Raw genomic sequence first — 13921 nt, 5'->3', positions numbered from 1 at the left:
CGCAGCGCGAGAGGAGAGGGTCTGGGATGCGGGAGGGGGAGGGAAAAGGAGCAACCTGGACTGTCGGGGGTGCAGACCGCTCGGACGGCTGCGTAGAGCGATGTGCCATCGCACCACACGGAGGAGCTTCGCCGAACACCTGTGCTCGTTGCTCATGACACCCTGAGGGAAGTCGCTTAGCTGAAAAGAGAACAAAGGCGAAGCTGCTCACGACAGCGCTTTCTCGTGTTTCTTCCGGAGTTGCGACCGCACTGCATTCCCACAGTTTGTCTTAGGTGCGTTCGTGATTATATGCGCACATACGCCACTAGTTGCTCTATCCATCCCTGATGGCGCAGCGAGGCCAAGTGAGTGAGTGTCGGGTAAGAATGGTCATTGAAGAAGGGGGGCCGGGGGAGGCACGGGCACCAATGCCGTGTGCCGCAGAATGAAAGAGACACGGGGCGACTGAGAAAACACGAAGACAGAAGACAGCAAGCGAGGGCTTGTCGAGGCACACATCGTCGTCCTCTTTCTCAGCCAAACACACACGCACACACATACGCGGAGGGACAGCCACAGAAGGCACTATGCGTGTGCACGGCAGACGTCTATCGCCCCAAGACCGAGAGCGGAGAACAGGAGGGGGTGGGCGGAGGTGCGCTGCTTTCTATACCAATCCTTGTCGCTGGCAAAACACAAGGGAAGTGCACCTCACCACTAGCATATGCACACCAAGAGTGAGGGGAAGAGATGAACGGGGAACGCTAATAGTGATAGAGCCAATGCCGAGCCGCTTGCATCAACGACGTGAAGGGTGTGAGATTTCACTGGTGCCGTCATGCACGCACATCATCATCGGGGAAACGGGAGAGACTGGGTACATACGTGTGATTGCACATTGACGAGTGCGTGCTTGCCACGCGCACAAACACGCAAGGCCTGATTCCATTCGCGCGCGCGTTCGGAGCGCAGACACGATGACGGGAACAGACACGAGCACACCCACACGCGAGAACATAGCGAGAGGACCACCTTTCACCCTTCATGGCTCGCTTCGCTGTAGGCATAGGCGGATAAACGTATTGGCATGTCGCGCAACCCTGTGATGTACACCGATCGTTCGCGGGCCGTTGGGGAGGAGCAGCGGGAGAAGAAGGAGAAGGGGGGGGGCGTATTCTGCATGTTCGCCGATTAAACTGATAACGAAAAAACGAAAGGTGACAAGGGAATATATATAGGCGGATGCGCGCCATCATCTCCCCGCACAGCACAACAGCAGAACGTGAGGGAAAAAATGGTGCAAAGGAGGAGAAAAGCGAGGGCCGATGGAAATGGCGTCTGCGCAGTGCTCACTTGCTTCTCGGATTATACAGCGGCAGCATCGGCCAGCTGCCAGCTTCACGAGCAACAGGGAGAGAGGTAAGAAACCACAGAGGGCGATGGTAGCGGTGGTGGGGAGGGAGGGGGGGGGAGAAAGATACAAATACGGCTTCAGTTCGATACTGCATCAACGCCCGCACACACAGACACACCTCTTTACAGGTCTGCGAGGGAAGTGATGCCACTCATCTCTTCGCGCTCTCATGCTCGTGCGCGTGCTTGTGTGTGCATTTTGCTGTATTGCTGACAGTGATGAAGGCCCGTTTTCGGGTTTTTCGTGTGTTCGGCGCGCGACTCAGCGTCCTTTGTCGCACATGGGGTCAGCGTTGCGGCCGCTAAGACAGAGGTGAAAGACGTAGTCGGAGAACTCCCAGGAGGAAGAAGCGCAGCCTTTGGGGTCGAAGACGTGGTCTCGCAGCATGGCGCTAAACACTTCGGAGAGCTTCGGCCCACCGCGGCACCACATACACCGCCGTGCTGTTGGTGCCGACTCGATCGGCCAGCGATAGTGGCGATATGCACCTTTGCACCTGCTGTGAACACTGCTGAAGTTCTGGGAGCGCTGCACCACAATAACGTCTTCCCGCCTCTCGAGCGACCACCAGTACGAGGCCGTCTGCAGAACAACAAAACAACGCGACCTAGCGAACAATTTCAGTACGCTGAGGGGCCCAGTGGGCTCCTCGAACTCCTCGATGGACGCGATACGCTCGTGAATGCTGGGCTGCTCACGCAGACGCTCCACCACCTCTTCCAGCGTAAGAAAACAGCGCATCTTATCCTTGTAGTGACCCGCTTGCGCCTCCTCGTCTGCGAAGAGGTCGAGGTAGTGCTCGCGCCTCTCGCTGTATGCATTGTTGAGCATGACTGGGCAACGAGGGGTGCTGGGGGTGGCGGGGCAAGGAAAGAAAGACAAGAGGGCGTGCGAGATTTCGGCGGAGAAGGGAGCGTCAGCCCATGGCAGCGACTGTGCTGGAGGAAAGGGAAGCCAAACAAGAAGCCGGATGAGCGTAGCGCGCTTCGTCACCGGTTGCTCTCACGTGTACGCACACGCGCCTGGTCTTCTGTGACGGAAGCGGCGATGGGTGCAACACCGTAGCGGTGAAACAAGCGTGAGTGTGTCGCTCAGCGGGCAGGTGGAAGTCGAGTATGCGTTTGGTTGGGACACGACTCCGCCACGAGAGCGGTGACGGTCTTTTCGATATTTGTAAACTCGCTGCGCACTTCACGAGGGAGTCGGACGAGCGGGGCGGCGATGCGGGTGTTTTCGCTGAAGTGATGTGGCTGCGGCGCTTAGCGTGGCCAGGTTCGGATGTAGCGCGGAGGGGACGTGCAAACGTACGAGAATGGTGCGGTGCACGCTTCCGCGCTTCTCATACGTTGAACTAGACGCAACAAAGAACACTAAAAGGCAGTGAAGATGCCAGGTGCTTGCTACGGGAGGCATCCACAGAGAACGATGAGAGATGCTTTGGGAAAGAAGTGAATGAGCCCCGATGGGCGCGTGAGCGAGGCGATGATGGACCATGTCGGCGTTGAGGAAGGGGTGGGGGTGACGGGAGCTTCGTTATGTAGTGCCTTGAAAGAGTTGTGCCAACGTGGAGAATCTTGAGCATCTGCGTGCTCCCCCAAGCTGTGTGGAAGTCACAGCACCCACGCGATCTGCAGGTCATTGTGTACTCCCGTTCTTCCAAAGAAAACGAGCGGGCAGCTCCAGCAGACATAAGCGTTGCATCTATGCACGCAATAGACATCATTTTCCATCTCTTGTTGCAGATGACGTCTCGCGAACGGGGAACGAAGTGACCATCCCGCGGGCGAGGTGCACTTGATCGACACACGAATGCGGGCGTGCTTGTGCACGTATGCTTGCACCATCAATGCTCCAGCTCCTTCCGCTTGATCTCCACCAGTCGGAACATATTGTGCGCCGGAAGCGGAATGGCCCTCGGCACGCACATCGTCGGTGCCGTTGTAAACCAGGGGTCTCTGAGGAGTGCCTCGGCGGTGGCCCGCTCCCCCGGTTCTAGGCACAGCATCCGCCGGAGAAACATTGCCTCTGCTGACTTGATGCCGTAGTTGTTACACCGCTGCGCGAACGTGTCGGGACGACCAGGGGCCAGAGGGAAAGTGCAGCGGGCGGCGCACCGGTAGTACACCTCGCTGGAGCTAGGCGGGGAGCCAAGCCAGTCCACAATATTCGCGAGGCACTCCGCCTCGTTGCGGCTCTTTGCAAACGGTGTGCCCCCCGTCAACATCTCGAACAAGATGCACCCACAGCACCAGATGTCGAGGCTGAAGGTGTAGTGGTTGTGTGCCCCCACCAGCACCTCCGGCGGCCGAAAAGCAGTAACACAGGGTGGACCTGTCATGGCTCCTGCTGCGGCACAGAACCGCGACCACCCGAAGTCGATCAGCTTCACCACACCGGTGTGATCGACCATGACGTTGCTCGGCTTCAAGTCGCGGTGAACCACTTTATGCTTGTGGAGGTAGGCGATCCCGGCGATGATCTGACGAAAGATGCACTTGACGACGTGCAGCGGCATGCGCGGACGTATGGAGGCAGCGGTCGAAGCTGTGCCGTGGCCGCTGCTTTGTGGGGTTGCGGGCCACCGACGCAGCAGAGATGTGAGGTCGTGTGCGATAACCGGCATCAGCATCACCAAACTACCGTCGGAGAGGATATGGTAATCAAGCACCTGAACGATGTTCGGATGCTGCAGTGCCGCAAGCAGCTCCACTTCCCGAAAAGTGCAACGGTGGATGCCCAGACTGCGGCGCCGCAAGCTGAGCAGCGTGTGCATGCGCTTCATGGTGATGTACGTGTGGGCCACGGTGTCGTAAAGAACAAATACTTCGCCGAAAGTGCCCTCGCCTACTTTCAGCACGCGCTGGTACCTCTGGAAAAGTGCCTCCACGGTGAGAGACGACTCGCCGACGCTAGCGTGGGCCAGCTCTGCAAAGCGCTGCTGCATGGAAGGGAGCACGTGCTCAAGGCACGCGCGCTTGCGCGCTGCGTTGCCATCATCGGGCGCGTCTTTGTTCTGGCCATCCAGCTCCCCTCCCATTTGAGGAAGAGCGCAGTTCTGCACAAATCCACGGCGCTGGCAGCGGAACCACACCGCGACTTGGCGCAACGCTATCTTTAGTGATGGAGCCACTTGAGTGTAAGCAGAGAGAGTGATGCCCGCCTTCGCTGTGGGTGATGGGAGGCGGCGATCTTTCCAGTGAGTCTGCGCTTGGCAGGCCGAAGGAGCTCACCACATAGAGGCAGCAGCAAGAGCAGATGAGAGAAAATAGAAGAAAATCACAGCCACTGCAGAGGTCGCACGGAGTGCCTGCATTCCTCCAAATAAGCAAAACACACACACACACACACACACACACACACACAAACGCATGCTGATGCGGGGGCCGTCCATTCCCACCTGGCATTCAAGCAACGCGATATGTAGGGTTGCATTCGACGAGTAAATGTACAAAGAATGCACATTGGCGTCTGTCTACTCGCCACCGCATCCTACATCCTGTGTTTCTTAAAACTAGCTCCGAAGAGAATCATGGTAGGCGCAGCTAGTCACACATGCAGCCATGCACGGTCTTTTTCCCTCAGTCTGCCGACAACCACGCACGAAAGGGGGCGCGGTAACAATCACAGTAAAATTAGGAAAAAGCTGCTCCTCCTCCTTGGTCGGTATCGGCACGGTCGTGTATAGTGTGGTGGGAGTTTGTGTTCGCTGCTGCATGCAACCCAGTATGCGCGAGCACCGACTAGGGCGCACCTGGGATGTCTTGCGGTCTTCCTCGTGTTGCTGCTTTTCACATAGACAACGCATATGCAGCTAACGCGCGATCCGCTCAAGGTCGGGAAGACGAGGGAAATGCAAGACAGCTGTGTGCGTATATATCAAGAAAGAGGCGTCGTGTACCGATGCACCCACACTCGCATTGGGCACGTCGTCGCTTGAATTGCTAGGGCTTACTTCCGGTTTGATGTGCCACTGCCTAGCGACTCGTCGGCTGTGCAAATCGGCCGAAAAAGAAAAGGAGAGATGGGCATGCGAATGGCTGCTCGATGCTGTGAGGCGATAACGCGTAGAAGACCTCTCCCCTTCCCCCTACCTCCGTCTTTCCCAATGACACTTGTGCCACTGCTGAGCACCCCCAGCCATGTGTGTGACCAAGGGCACGTCGCGCGCTCGCTGGTCCTTAAGCGACAAGCGCGGAGCTGCAAAGCATAGAGGAAAACAACAAAACGAGGAGAGCGCAAGAGAGCACCATCAGGGGTTCCCTGCTTGCGGTGGCGTCGCTGGCGAAAAACATTTTGTCGCCTGTTCTCGGCAGCGAGGATCCGACGATGAGATGGGAAAGCCCCGCTAAAAGGATGATGATCTCTCCACCATCCGAGACCGGAGGACGAGGGGGAAGGGGCGAGAGAGACGCACTTATTTTTCGCTTCACATTTCTGCGTCGCTAAGAAATGACAATGGGGGGGGGGGAGGTAGAGTGAAAAGACCCGCACGCCAACGCTCTGGTCAGCGTGGATGGCCCGCTGCTGTTGCACTGATCACATCCCACTGAAGGCTCTTACTCCTTATCGGCCGTAGGGGCTTCTGCCGGGAACTTGAGCATCTCCGTCCCCATCATAAAGGGGCGCAGTACCTCGGGGATTACGATGCCTTCCTCGGTCTGGTAGTTTTCGCAGATGCAGCACATTGTGCGAGTGACAGCGCAGAGAGTACCGTTCAGCATGTGGCAGTATTCCTTCGTGCTGTTCGCTGTGCTGCCCTTTGTGTTCGGGCCGAAGCGGCAGTTAACACTGCGGGCCTGGTAGTCCGTGCAGTTCGAGCACGAAACAAGCTCGCGGAATGCACCAGAGCCGGGGAACCACGCCTCCAGGTCGTACTTCTTGGCAGCAGCATTGTTGAGGGCCCCAGAGCAGATGTTGATGACGCGGTACGGCAGACCGAGGCTCTCGTTGAAGTCCTGGGAGGTCTGGATCATCTCTTCCAGCATCTTCCACGACTGATCTTCGCGAGGAGAGCACACAACAAACTGCTCCAGTTTGTCGAACTGGTGGACGCGGAAGATGCCGAGCGTGTCGCGGCCGTGCGCACCGGCCTCCTTTCGGAAGCACGACGAGACGCCGGCGTACTTGATCGGCTCCTTCATTTCGGTGAACCACTTGTTGGTGTGGTAGGCGGCAATGGGTGCCTCGCTCGTCGCAATCAGGTACTTCTCGTCCCCGTCGCCGGAAACCTTGTAGAGCGACTCGTCAAAGTCAGAAAGCTGCGCCACTGCACCCATATACTCCTTGTTGAGGAAGAAGGGCGGGTAGAAGGGCTCGTAGCCGCGGGCGATGAGGAAGTTGAGCGCGTACGAGATGAGGGCGAATTGCAGCTGTACGAGGCCACCACGCAGAACAAATGCGCGGCCACCCGCCATTGCGGTTACCGCCTTGGACGTGTCCATAAGTCCCAGACGCTCCATGCAGTCTACATGCGTCATCTTCAAGCGGCGCGTCACGTCACCAAAGGTGCGCACGACCACGTTGCCGGTTTCCTCGTCGTTCGAGACCGGGACAGACTCGTGCAAGACGTTGCCAACGCTAATCACCATACGATCCCGCTCCGCTTCCTGCTCCGCAGCCAGCTTTGCAAGACTCTCCACCTGCGTCGCCAGTGCCTTGGACAGCTGCTTTAGCTGGAGAATGCACAACGACTCCAGCTTCTCCGTGTCTAATGTGCCTTCCCGGGCGGCGCTCATGACATCTGCCGGCACTTCAGAGACGTCGCCGTCCGCCTCCTTTGCCTTCTTCTTGGCGCCGACGGCTTTGCTGCAAGTGTTGATCATTTTCTTGCTGGCTTCCGTTAGAAACTGCGTGCGGCGCCAGCGCTTGTCAATCTCTATGATATCATCGACGATCTCCGGCCTGGCGTAGCGGCGGCGCTCCGACTCGCGCACTATATCCGCCATCTCGGGATCGCGGAACAGCTGAATGTCGAGCCCCATGGTCACCGTAAGCACACAAGACAAAGGAGTATGCTTCGCAGCACGCAACGGCGTTTCTGTGTTGTTGTTACAGAAAAAAAAAACAAATATTAAAGAGAGGGTGTCGCAAGTGTGTGTTGCACGGGTATGATAAGGGAGGCGATTCTTGGCATGGCAGCACGTGGCCAGCGTCCGTTGAGCGTCGAGACGAGGCAAGGAGCACATAAAGAGACCACCACGACACACCAGCCAGTTTGAACCGCAGCAGAGAAGCGAAGAGAAACACATCATTGCCGTAATGCGGAAGATGAGTTGGGGCATAGCAGAAGAAGGGATGAGATATGCCTCTCTTGTGCACTCACGATGGCTCCTCAAGCTTGTAAATCACCCATGCGCACAGGCAGTTCCTCAGCATCTCTGAGCGAGTGCGCAAGTCACCGTTGAGCACCGAAAATCAGAGGTCTCGCGCACGCCGCGTATAACAAAATGCGTGGGCCTGCGTCTGAAATGCCCGCCGCTTGCGTGTTCCCTCGAATCATTACCTGAAGCTGCGTGTGCGACTAGGCAGCGTTGCAATCACCCGTGTATACTCTTAGGCGCGTGTACGAGTTGTTGTGTTGCTTGAGATGACGGAAGGCGGACACAAGTGCGCTCCCCTGCAAACACAGATTCGGAGTCGCCCTCTGAGCGAAAGGGGGCCGCCACGCCCCCACCTCCATTCAACGGTGTCAAACATAAGAGTCGTCGTCGTAGAGCAGGAGCAAAGAGTGAGGGCTCAACTATACATACGTGAAGCGGTAGTCGGCATGCACCAAGTAAAGTCTCAGATACATCTTCGAATGACGCACAGGCGCACATACACGCCTTCACATGATTGGTGCCACCACCGCATCGGGAGCCCGCAAACGGAAGCAGGAAACGCGAAAAGGATAGCCTCACACGAATCGTGCTTCTACTGGGCAAACAAACGGCGCTGAAGGTCGACCAGCAACGCATCCGCATTCGTGCAGCCGCGATGACGCGCAGCCTCGACAACCGTCATTACCGTCTCCACAAACTCCACAAACGACTGCTCCGTTCCGGCATCCTCGTCCAGTTGCTGCACTTGCCTGTTCCTCGCCATGGCGGAGGTCACCATCTCCTGTGCCAAGGATGGCTCTTCAGCGACGGTTTTCGCGTTCGGAGCGGTGCTGTATCTCGACTCCGACTCATCCTTCAGCCACGCCAGCTTCTCGAGGACACATGAAGAGCTAATCTGGCACTTCGCAAGCGTTCCCTTCATGGCTATCAGGCAGGAGCGCAGAGACACACCGTATCTACCCCCGTCCTTCACGCTTTGAAGCTCGGCGTAGCAGCGCTTCAGCGAACTGAGGTGATGCTGCACGTCCTCCATGTGCTGTAGAGAGTTGGGCAGAAAGGTGGCAGCTACCGCGCGTGACGATGCCCCGGAGACGCGGCTGAGCGAACCATCCAGCAAGGCACTCACCTTCGCCTTCACTGTCGTGCACGTTGGCCCGCCATTCACCGTCACAGCGACGCGGATGAGCCACTCGCAGAATTGACGGTAGTTGAGAGTGCCCTCCGCCTCGTTCACTAAGGTGAGGGTGGACGCCAGGGTGGTTGCCGCCCTTGCACCTTTCCACGTCTCAGCCTCGACGCGCAGCACCTCGGCTACTGCGCGCAACGCGGCACCAATCGAGAAGTGCGAGCCAAGTATGTGTGCGTCGTGAAGGAGGCATAGGCACTGCGTGAGTGTCATACGACCAGGCAACCGGTGCTGCCACCAGTCACTGCGCGTTGTAGGCAAGGCCACATGCGCACTTCGATGGCTGTAGTCCTTGAAGAGGGTTTTCAGCGTTGTATTGTAGCGTAGTAAAAGGAGGTGCATTGTCACCTGCAGATCGTCCTCGGTCTCGAGGAGGTTGCCCAAGCCGTGAGGTGACACGGAGGGTACCACGGAAGATGCGGATTCCTCCAGAGTCAGCGCCGCCACTGCTTCTTCTGCAGCTTCTGTGTCTTGCTCCGATGTTGCGTTCATCTCCTGCACCTCTCCGACCGCAGAGGTGAAGTGACCTTCTCCGCTTTTGAACCCCGCAGCCCACCCGCCCTCGTAACAGCTGCCGTCTGCGTAGTAGAAAATGCCTCGGCCGTGGCGTTGCCCGCGGCGGTACGCACCAACGTACACGTTCAAGAGTGCCTCGGCAGGCGCTGCGTACTGGGACGGTGCCACGAGCGGAGTGGAGGATGACCCAAGGAGGCAATCCTTTGGCATGGCCATGTACGTGGACACGCCGCTGCCGTCCGGACACCCTGCCTTCCACTCGCCCTTGTACAACTCTCGGTAAAAGCAGCCGCTGCGGTCTACCCAGCCCATCACCCCGTTCCCGCATGGCGTGCCGTCGCTCCATGCACCTTCATAGATGTCGCCCGTGCTATATTGCATGCAGCCGTTGCCGTGGCGTGCATCGTGCTGCCACTCCCCCTCGTACACGCTCCCATCAGGGTAGGCTTGGGTTCCGTGTCCGTGCCGCATCCCACTCTGCCAGTCGCCAGTGTACCGTGACCTGCCGGCGTCAGAGACGAGGGTGCCGTGACCGTGACGCACACTTTCGCAGAGGTCCCCTGTGTACACATCCCCGTTGGGCCAGTGCAAGGAGCCGCTCCCCGTCACAGTGCCGTGCTGGAACGTTCCACAGACTATGCGGCCGTCGCTCCAACTCTGAACGCCGGCACCAGAGGCCTCGCCTTCGTGCAGCAAACCAGTGAATTCGTAACCCGTTCGAGAGCGTAGTGTTCCAGGACCCTCCAGCACGGGGTAGGAGGCGGCGTCCGCCTGCCTCGTCCCGCCCACATAGCTGTCAACGGTAGTGATAGTGCGCAGGGGCCCCCAGTTTTGAGGCCGACACTCCTTAAGTGCAGCGTACGTTGCCTCATCCCTAACAGCCCTCTCCATCTGCTCGCGGCAAGCTTGCGAGCGAATCGACCGGCTCTTCTACACTGCACTCACCAGTCGAGGGTAGCACACACAAGTGACCCTCGCGCAGTAAAGACACGTGCCCGTGCCGTCTTCAGAACACACCTCGGCCGTGTTTACGTATATTTGGGTGCTTGCTTGTGCACCCGCTGAGAGAACGCTGATAGGGGGAGGGATGACGCACTGCTGAGATGAGGCTGCGAGGAGTAAAAGGGTGAAACAATGAGGGGTGAGGGAGAGAGAGACCGGCCTGTCAGCAGGCGTAGAGCCTGTGAGGGAATGATGGACGGAGCAGGCATGCGTACTGCTTTCGACTGGATGACGGGAGCTGCAAGAGTCTTCCATTGAGTATGAACTGTTTCTACATTCACTACAGGAACGAGAGAAACAAAAAGGCGAAGCGCGACCATTCGATTCGCAGCTCTGCAACAGGGAAAGGCAAGGCGAGAATAGAAAGGTTGGGGCGGGGGTAGGATGTGCACCTTTCCAAACGCCTTTGCTTGCCATCTCAGTTACGAGAGGAAGTACTTCAGTGGCGTAGACGCTCAGACAGGCTTAGAAAAGAAGGGTTACTCGTGTTTATTGAACGCTTCGCTCAGTGTGGCTGTCGACGAGATTCCATCGGTCGCACTGCACATCTCGGCACGCACGCACACACACACACACACACACACACATGGTGATTCAACCACATCACGAGAGACTGAGCATTTTCCCGTCTTGCTTGCCCTTCTTTGCACCGCTATGCTGCTTCAAAAAGTTTCGAATAAACGCCATGTCTTCTTGCGCTTCCATGAGCTGATTTCGCTCCTTCACATGGCGGATCTTTCGGTTGAACGTTTTGCGCGCAATCTTGCTCTGCTGCCTTGTCAGCATAAGGTTCAGCTTCAGGCTACTCACACCCAGAAGATCACGCTGATTGGTTCCGTCAAGCTTCTTCACCGCATGCAGCGCCATTGCCTTGTTGCGAAACGTGAGCACTGCAAACTGTGACTTGTTGAGCAAATTGCCCTTCTGCGCTGTACGAATTTCGACCTTGGGCTCGTAGGCCTCAAAGACGGTCCGAACGGCGTTCAGTTCCGTGCCAGGTTCGACAAAGCAATGGAGGCGATAGTCGGTGCTCTCCTTTTTGACGGTCTTCCTCGTTTCCTTCTTTGCCGTATCGCTGTGCTTGCTCGTGATGCTTCCGGCATCGCTTCCAATGTCTGACAGGGCGGCTGGGTCTACGTCGTCGTTGTCCTCGACAGCACCAAGACCCTTCTTTTGAGCGGCTCTGCGCCGTTTAGGAAAGCGTGCATCCCCTTGGACTTCACTGCCCCAAATAGCAGCGAGCTCCTGCTGCTTCTCCTTCTGCAAGTCTCGTTTCACCATGAGAGCCTATGCCAGCGCACAGAACGAAACGACAGCAACCGTGCTGTGCCTTGTGCCTATGTGGGAAGGGAAAATAAAGCTGCAGCACTGACTCACGAGACTAGAAGTTTACCAATGGAAGAGGCCGTAGGTAAGTGGGGAGAAAACATAGAGGCCCTGTGCAAGCGTGGTAGACCTGGAGATGCCAGCGCAGCATGCGCTAGTATAGAAGCACTCGGCCAACATTCACGGAGCCCTGACATGCACTCGGGCAAAGAGCTGCAAGTGGATCCCATGTTCAGTATCCGCGGTGCAGTGGAGCCGGAGAAGACACACAGCACGCCCAAATGCTGTTACGCACTGCGGCACACATTATACCCATCATCCTCACGCGTAATCACAGAAGTGTGCGCATGAGGGTGTAAGTGTGAAGGACTGTAAAGGCCATAGAGTAGCAGAAAGCTAGTCTGCCAAAAAAATGAAATGAAAAGTGCGACAGCAGCGAGCTTCCGCGGTTCAACATGTCCATGCCACCATACAACGTGAGCTGAACGCCACGTGACCCCGGCCGCTCACACAGGCCCCCATCGCGTCGGGCAAAGCAGCGCCATCCAGGACCTGACCGCCCATACACCAGCAGCAATACATCGCTCTCACTTCGCTGCGTCGCGGGCGCTTGACCCTGCCGCCACCGGAGGTGGACCGGCATTGGCAGGCATAGGGGGGAAGGGGCCTGCTTGTCCCCTTCACGCACAGAGTGGGGCCACTGAGCCCTGATGCGGCGCGCCGAGGTGTGCCCCTGTCATCAGGGGAGCGCATGGATGCAGCAAAGCTAAAGGCAATCACGCTAGTGCCGAGGAGCGCAGGGTACCTCTCTTTTCGCATTATCGCTTGTCATGCCATTGATGGCGTCACCAGAGCACACGACAGTCACCGGCTTTGCCGCTCCAGGCCATTCATCTCAACAGCGTCGACGACGGTCAGTGAAATCGAGGGCATCGTGGGTTCGCTGTTTGGACGTCTTCTTTTTGTTTGCTGCTGAATTCCAGAACGGTGCAAATGGCCGGAATCATCTTTGGGCGCAAATCCTCTGCCGCACAGAGATACTGCTGTACTATGTTGCGGAGATACTCGATGCTAAGCTGCACTCGTTCATTTGCCTTGTACCCCTCTAACTCTCTGATGTACTGAGCAATGACGGTGTTGTTGTGCGCGTTTTCTCGCTTGAGTTCTGCATTCTCCTTGATCAGCTGCTCTGCTCCTACCTTGCTCAGCTTGAGAGACCCGCCCTGCGAACCCCTGCTGTCCACAAAGGTAACGACATCCCGCTCCGACACACAGCCCGCAGCCGCAAGCAAAACAGACTGAACTGCACTTGCATTCTCCGTGATTGGAGACGCTGCAGCCTCGCTGTTTGCAGTCTCGTGCGGCTGCGACCGGTCTCGCTGCATTGCCTCCCGCTGCCTCTGCAGTTCTTTTCGAAGAAGGTTGCACCGCGTCCTGAGATCACTGGTCTCCTGTTCCAATTCTGAAACACGCTCTGCTTGAGTCGATGCACGCTTCAAATCCTCTTCAACACTCCTTGCATGAGCTTCGGTATTTTCGCAACGAGCACTCAATGAAGCCTCCGATTCCTTTAGGCGCAAGACTTCAGCCTCCAGAGCCTCTACTCTCTCAGCCGCTTCCTTGGCCGCAGACGCACGAGCACCCAGGTAAGCTGTCAACTGCTCCTTGAAACCTTGGATACCCGCCCAAGTGCTTTCCGTCCATAGTTCTAACGAAAGGCAAACTAAGGCGGCCTGCCCATCTTTCACAGCTTCACACAGACTCTCCGACCACTCCGTCGGCGACCCCGCATTACTGCAGATCTTAGCACTGGCACACAGCATCCGCACAGCCTCCGAAACCCTCGCCGCCTCCCTCTGCCAGCCATCCCTCTCCTCGCTCAGTCTCAAAATTCTCTCGGAATCCATCAGTTTTGCGCTCTTCACCTTTTCCTTCCAGCTAAGAAGGCTTGCTTCCAGCTGTTCGAGCTGCGCTGCCTTGGCCCCCAGTTCCTGCCTCACACACGCGGCATCCTCTGCGTGCCGCTGCGCCTGCTGCGCGGCGTTGTCGCGCTCGCTCTGCGCCGCCGCCAGCTCAGCGCGGAGGGCCTCGTGGGCCTGTGCCTGCTCGTCCGCGCCGGCGGCCAGCTGGTGGCGGAGCTGCTCCAGCTCCTCTGCGTGTCGCTGCGCCTGCTGC

General features: G+C 57.6%; 5 protein-coding genes across 5 annotated transcripts; all 5 read right to left on the bottom strand.

Annotated features, from left to right (window-relative positions):
- Positions 1-1657: 1657 nt before the first annotated feature.
- LDBPK_110120 (hypothetical protein, conserved) lies at positions 1658-2227 on the bottom strand (the record flags this gene model as incomplete). Its single annotated transcript, XM_003858942.1, has 1 exon — positions 1658-2227. One exon carries the CDS (start codon positions 2225-2227, stop codon positions 1658-1660), a length of 570 nt encoding a protein of 189 aa, XP_003858990.1.
- Positions 2228-3239: 1012 nt separating this feature from the next.
- LDBPK_110110 (protein kinase, putative) lies at positions 3240-4433 on the bottom strand (the record flags this gene model as incomplete). The annotated part of the gene is made up of 1 exon (XM_003858941.1): positions 3240-4433. One exon carries the CDS (start codon positions 4431-4433, stop codon positions 3240-3242), a length of 1194 nt encoding a protein of 397 aa, XP_003858989.1.
- A 1519-nt stretch (positions 4434-5952) lies between these two features.
- LDBPK_110100 (seryl-tRNA synthetase, putative) lies at positions 5953-7377 on the bottom strand (the record flags this gene model as incomplete). Its single annotated transcript, XM_003858940.1, has 1 exon — positions 5953-7377. The coding sequence occupies one exon, from the start codon at positions 7375-7377 to the stop codon at positions 5953-5955; it is 1425 nt and encodes a 474-aa protein (XP_003858988.1).
- A 931-nt stretch (positions 7378-8308) lies between these two features.
- Positions 8309-9889, bottom strand: LDBPK_110090 (hypothetical protein, conserved; the record flags this gene model as incomplete). Its single annotated transcript, XM_003858939.1, has 1 exon — positions 8309-9889. One exon carries the CDS (start codon positions 9887-9889, stop codon positions 8309-8311), a length of 1581 nt encoding a protein of 526 aa, XP_003858987.1.
- A 1134-nt stretch (positions 9890-11023) lies between these two features.
- On the bottom strand, positions 11024-11701 carry LDBPK_110080 (hypothetical protein, conserved; the record flags this gene model as incomplete). The annotated part of the gene is made up of 1 exon (XM_003858938.1): positions 11024-11701. One exon carries the CDS (start codon positions 11699-11701, stop codon positions 11024-11026), a length of 678 nt encoding a protein of 225 aa, XP_003858986.1.
- Positions 11702-13921: the final 2220 nt, after the last annotated feature.

The sequence above is a fragment of the Leishmania donovani genome, chromosome 11 (assembly GCF_000227135.1).
Source record: "Leishmania donovani BPK282A1 complete genome, chromosome 11".
NCBI lineage: Eukaryota > Euglenozoa > Kinetoplastea > Trypanosomatida > Trypanosomatidae > Leishmania > Leishmania donovani.
Note: the sequence above shows the minus strand (reverse complement) of the source record. Positions and strands in the feature narration are given on the sequence as shown.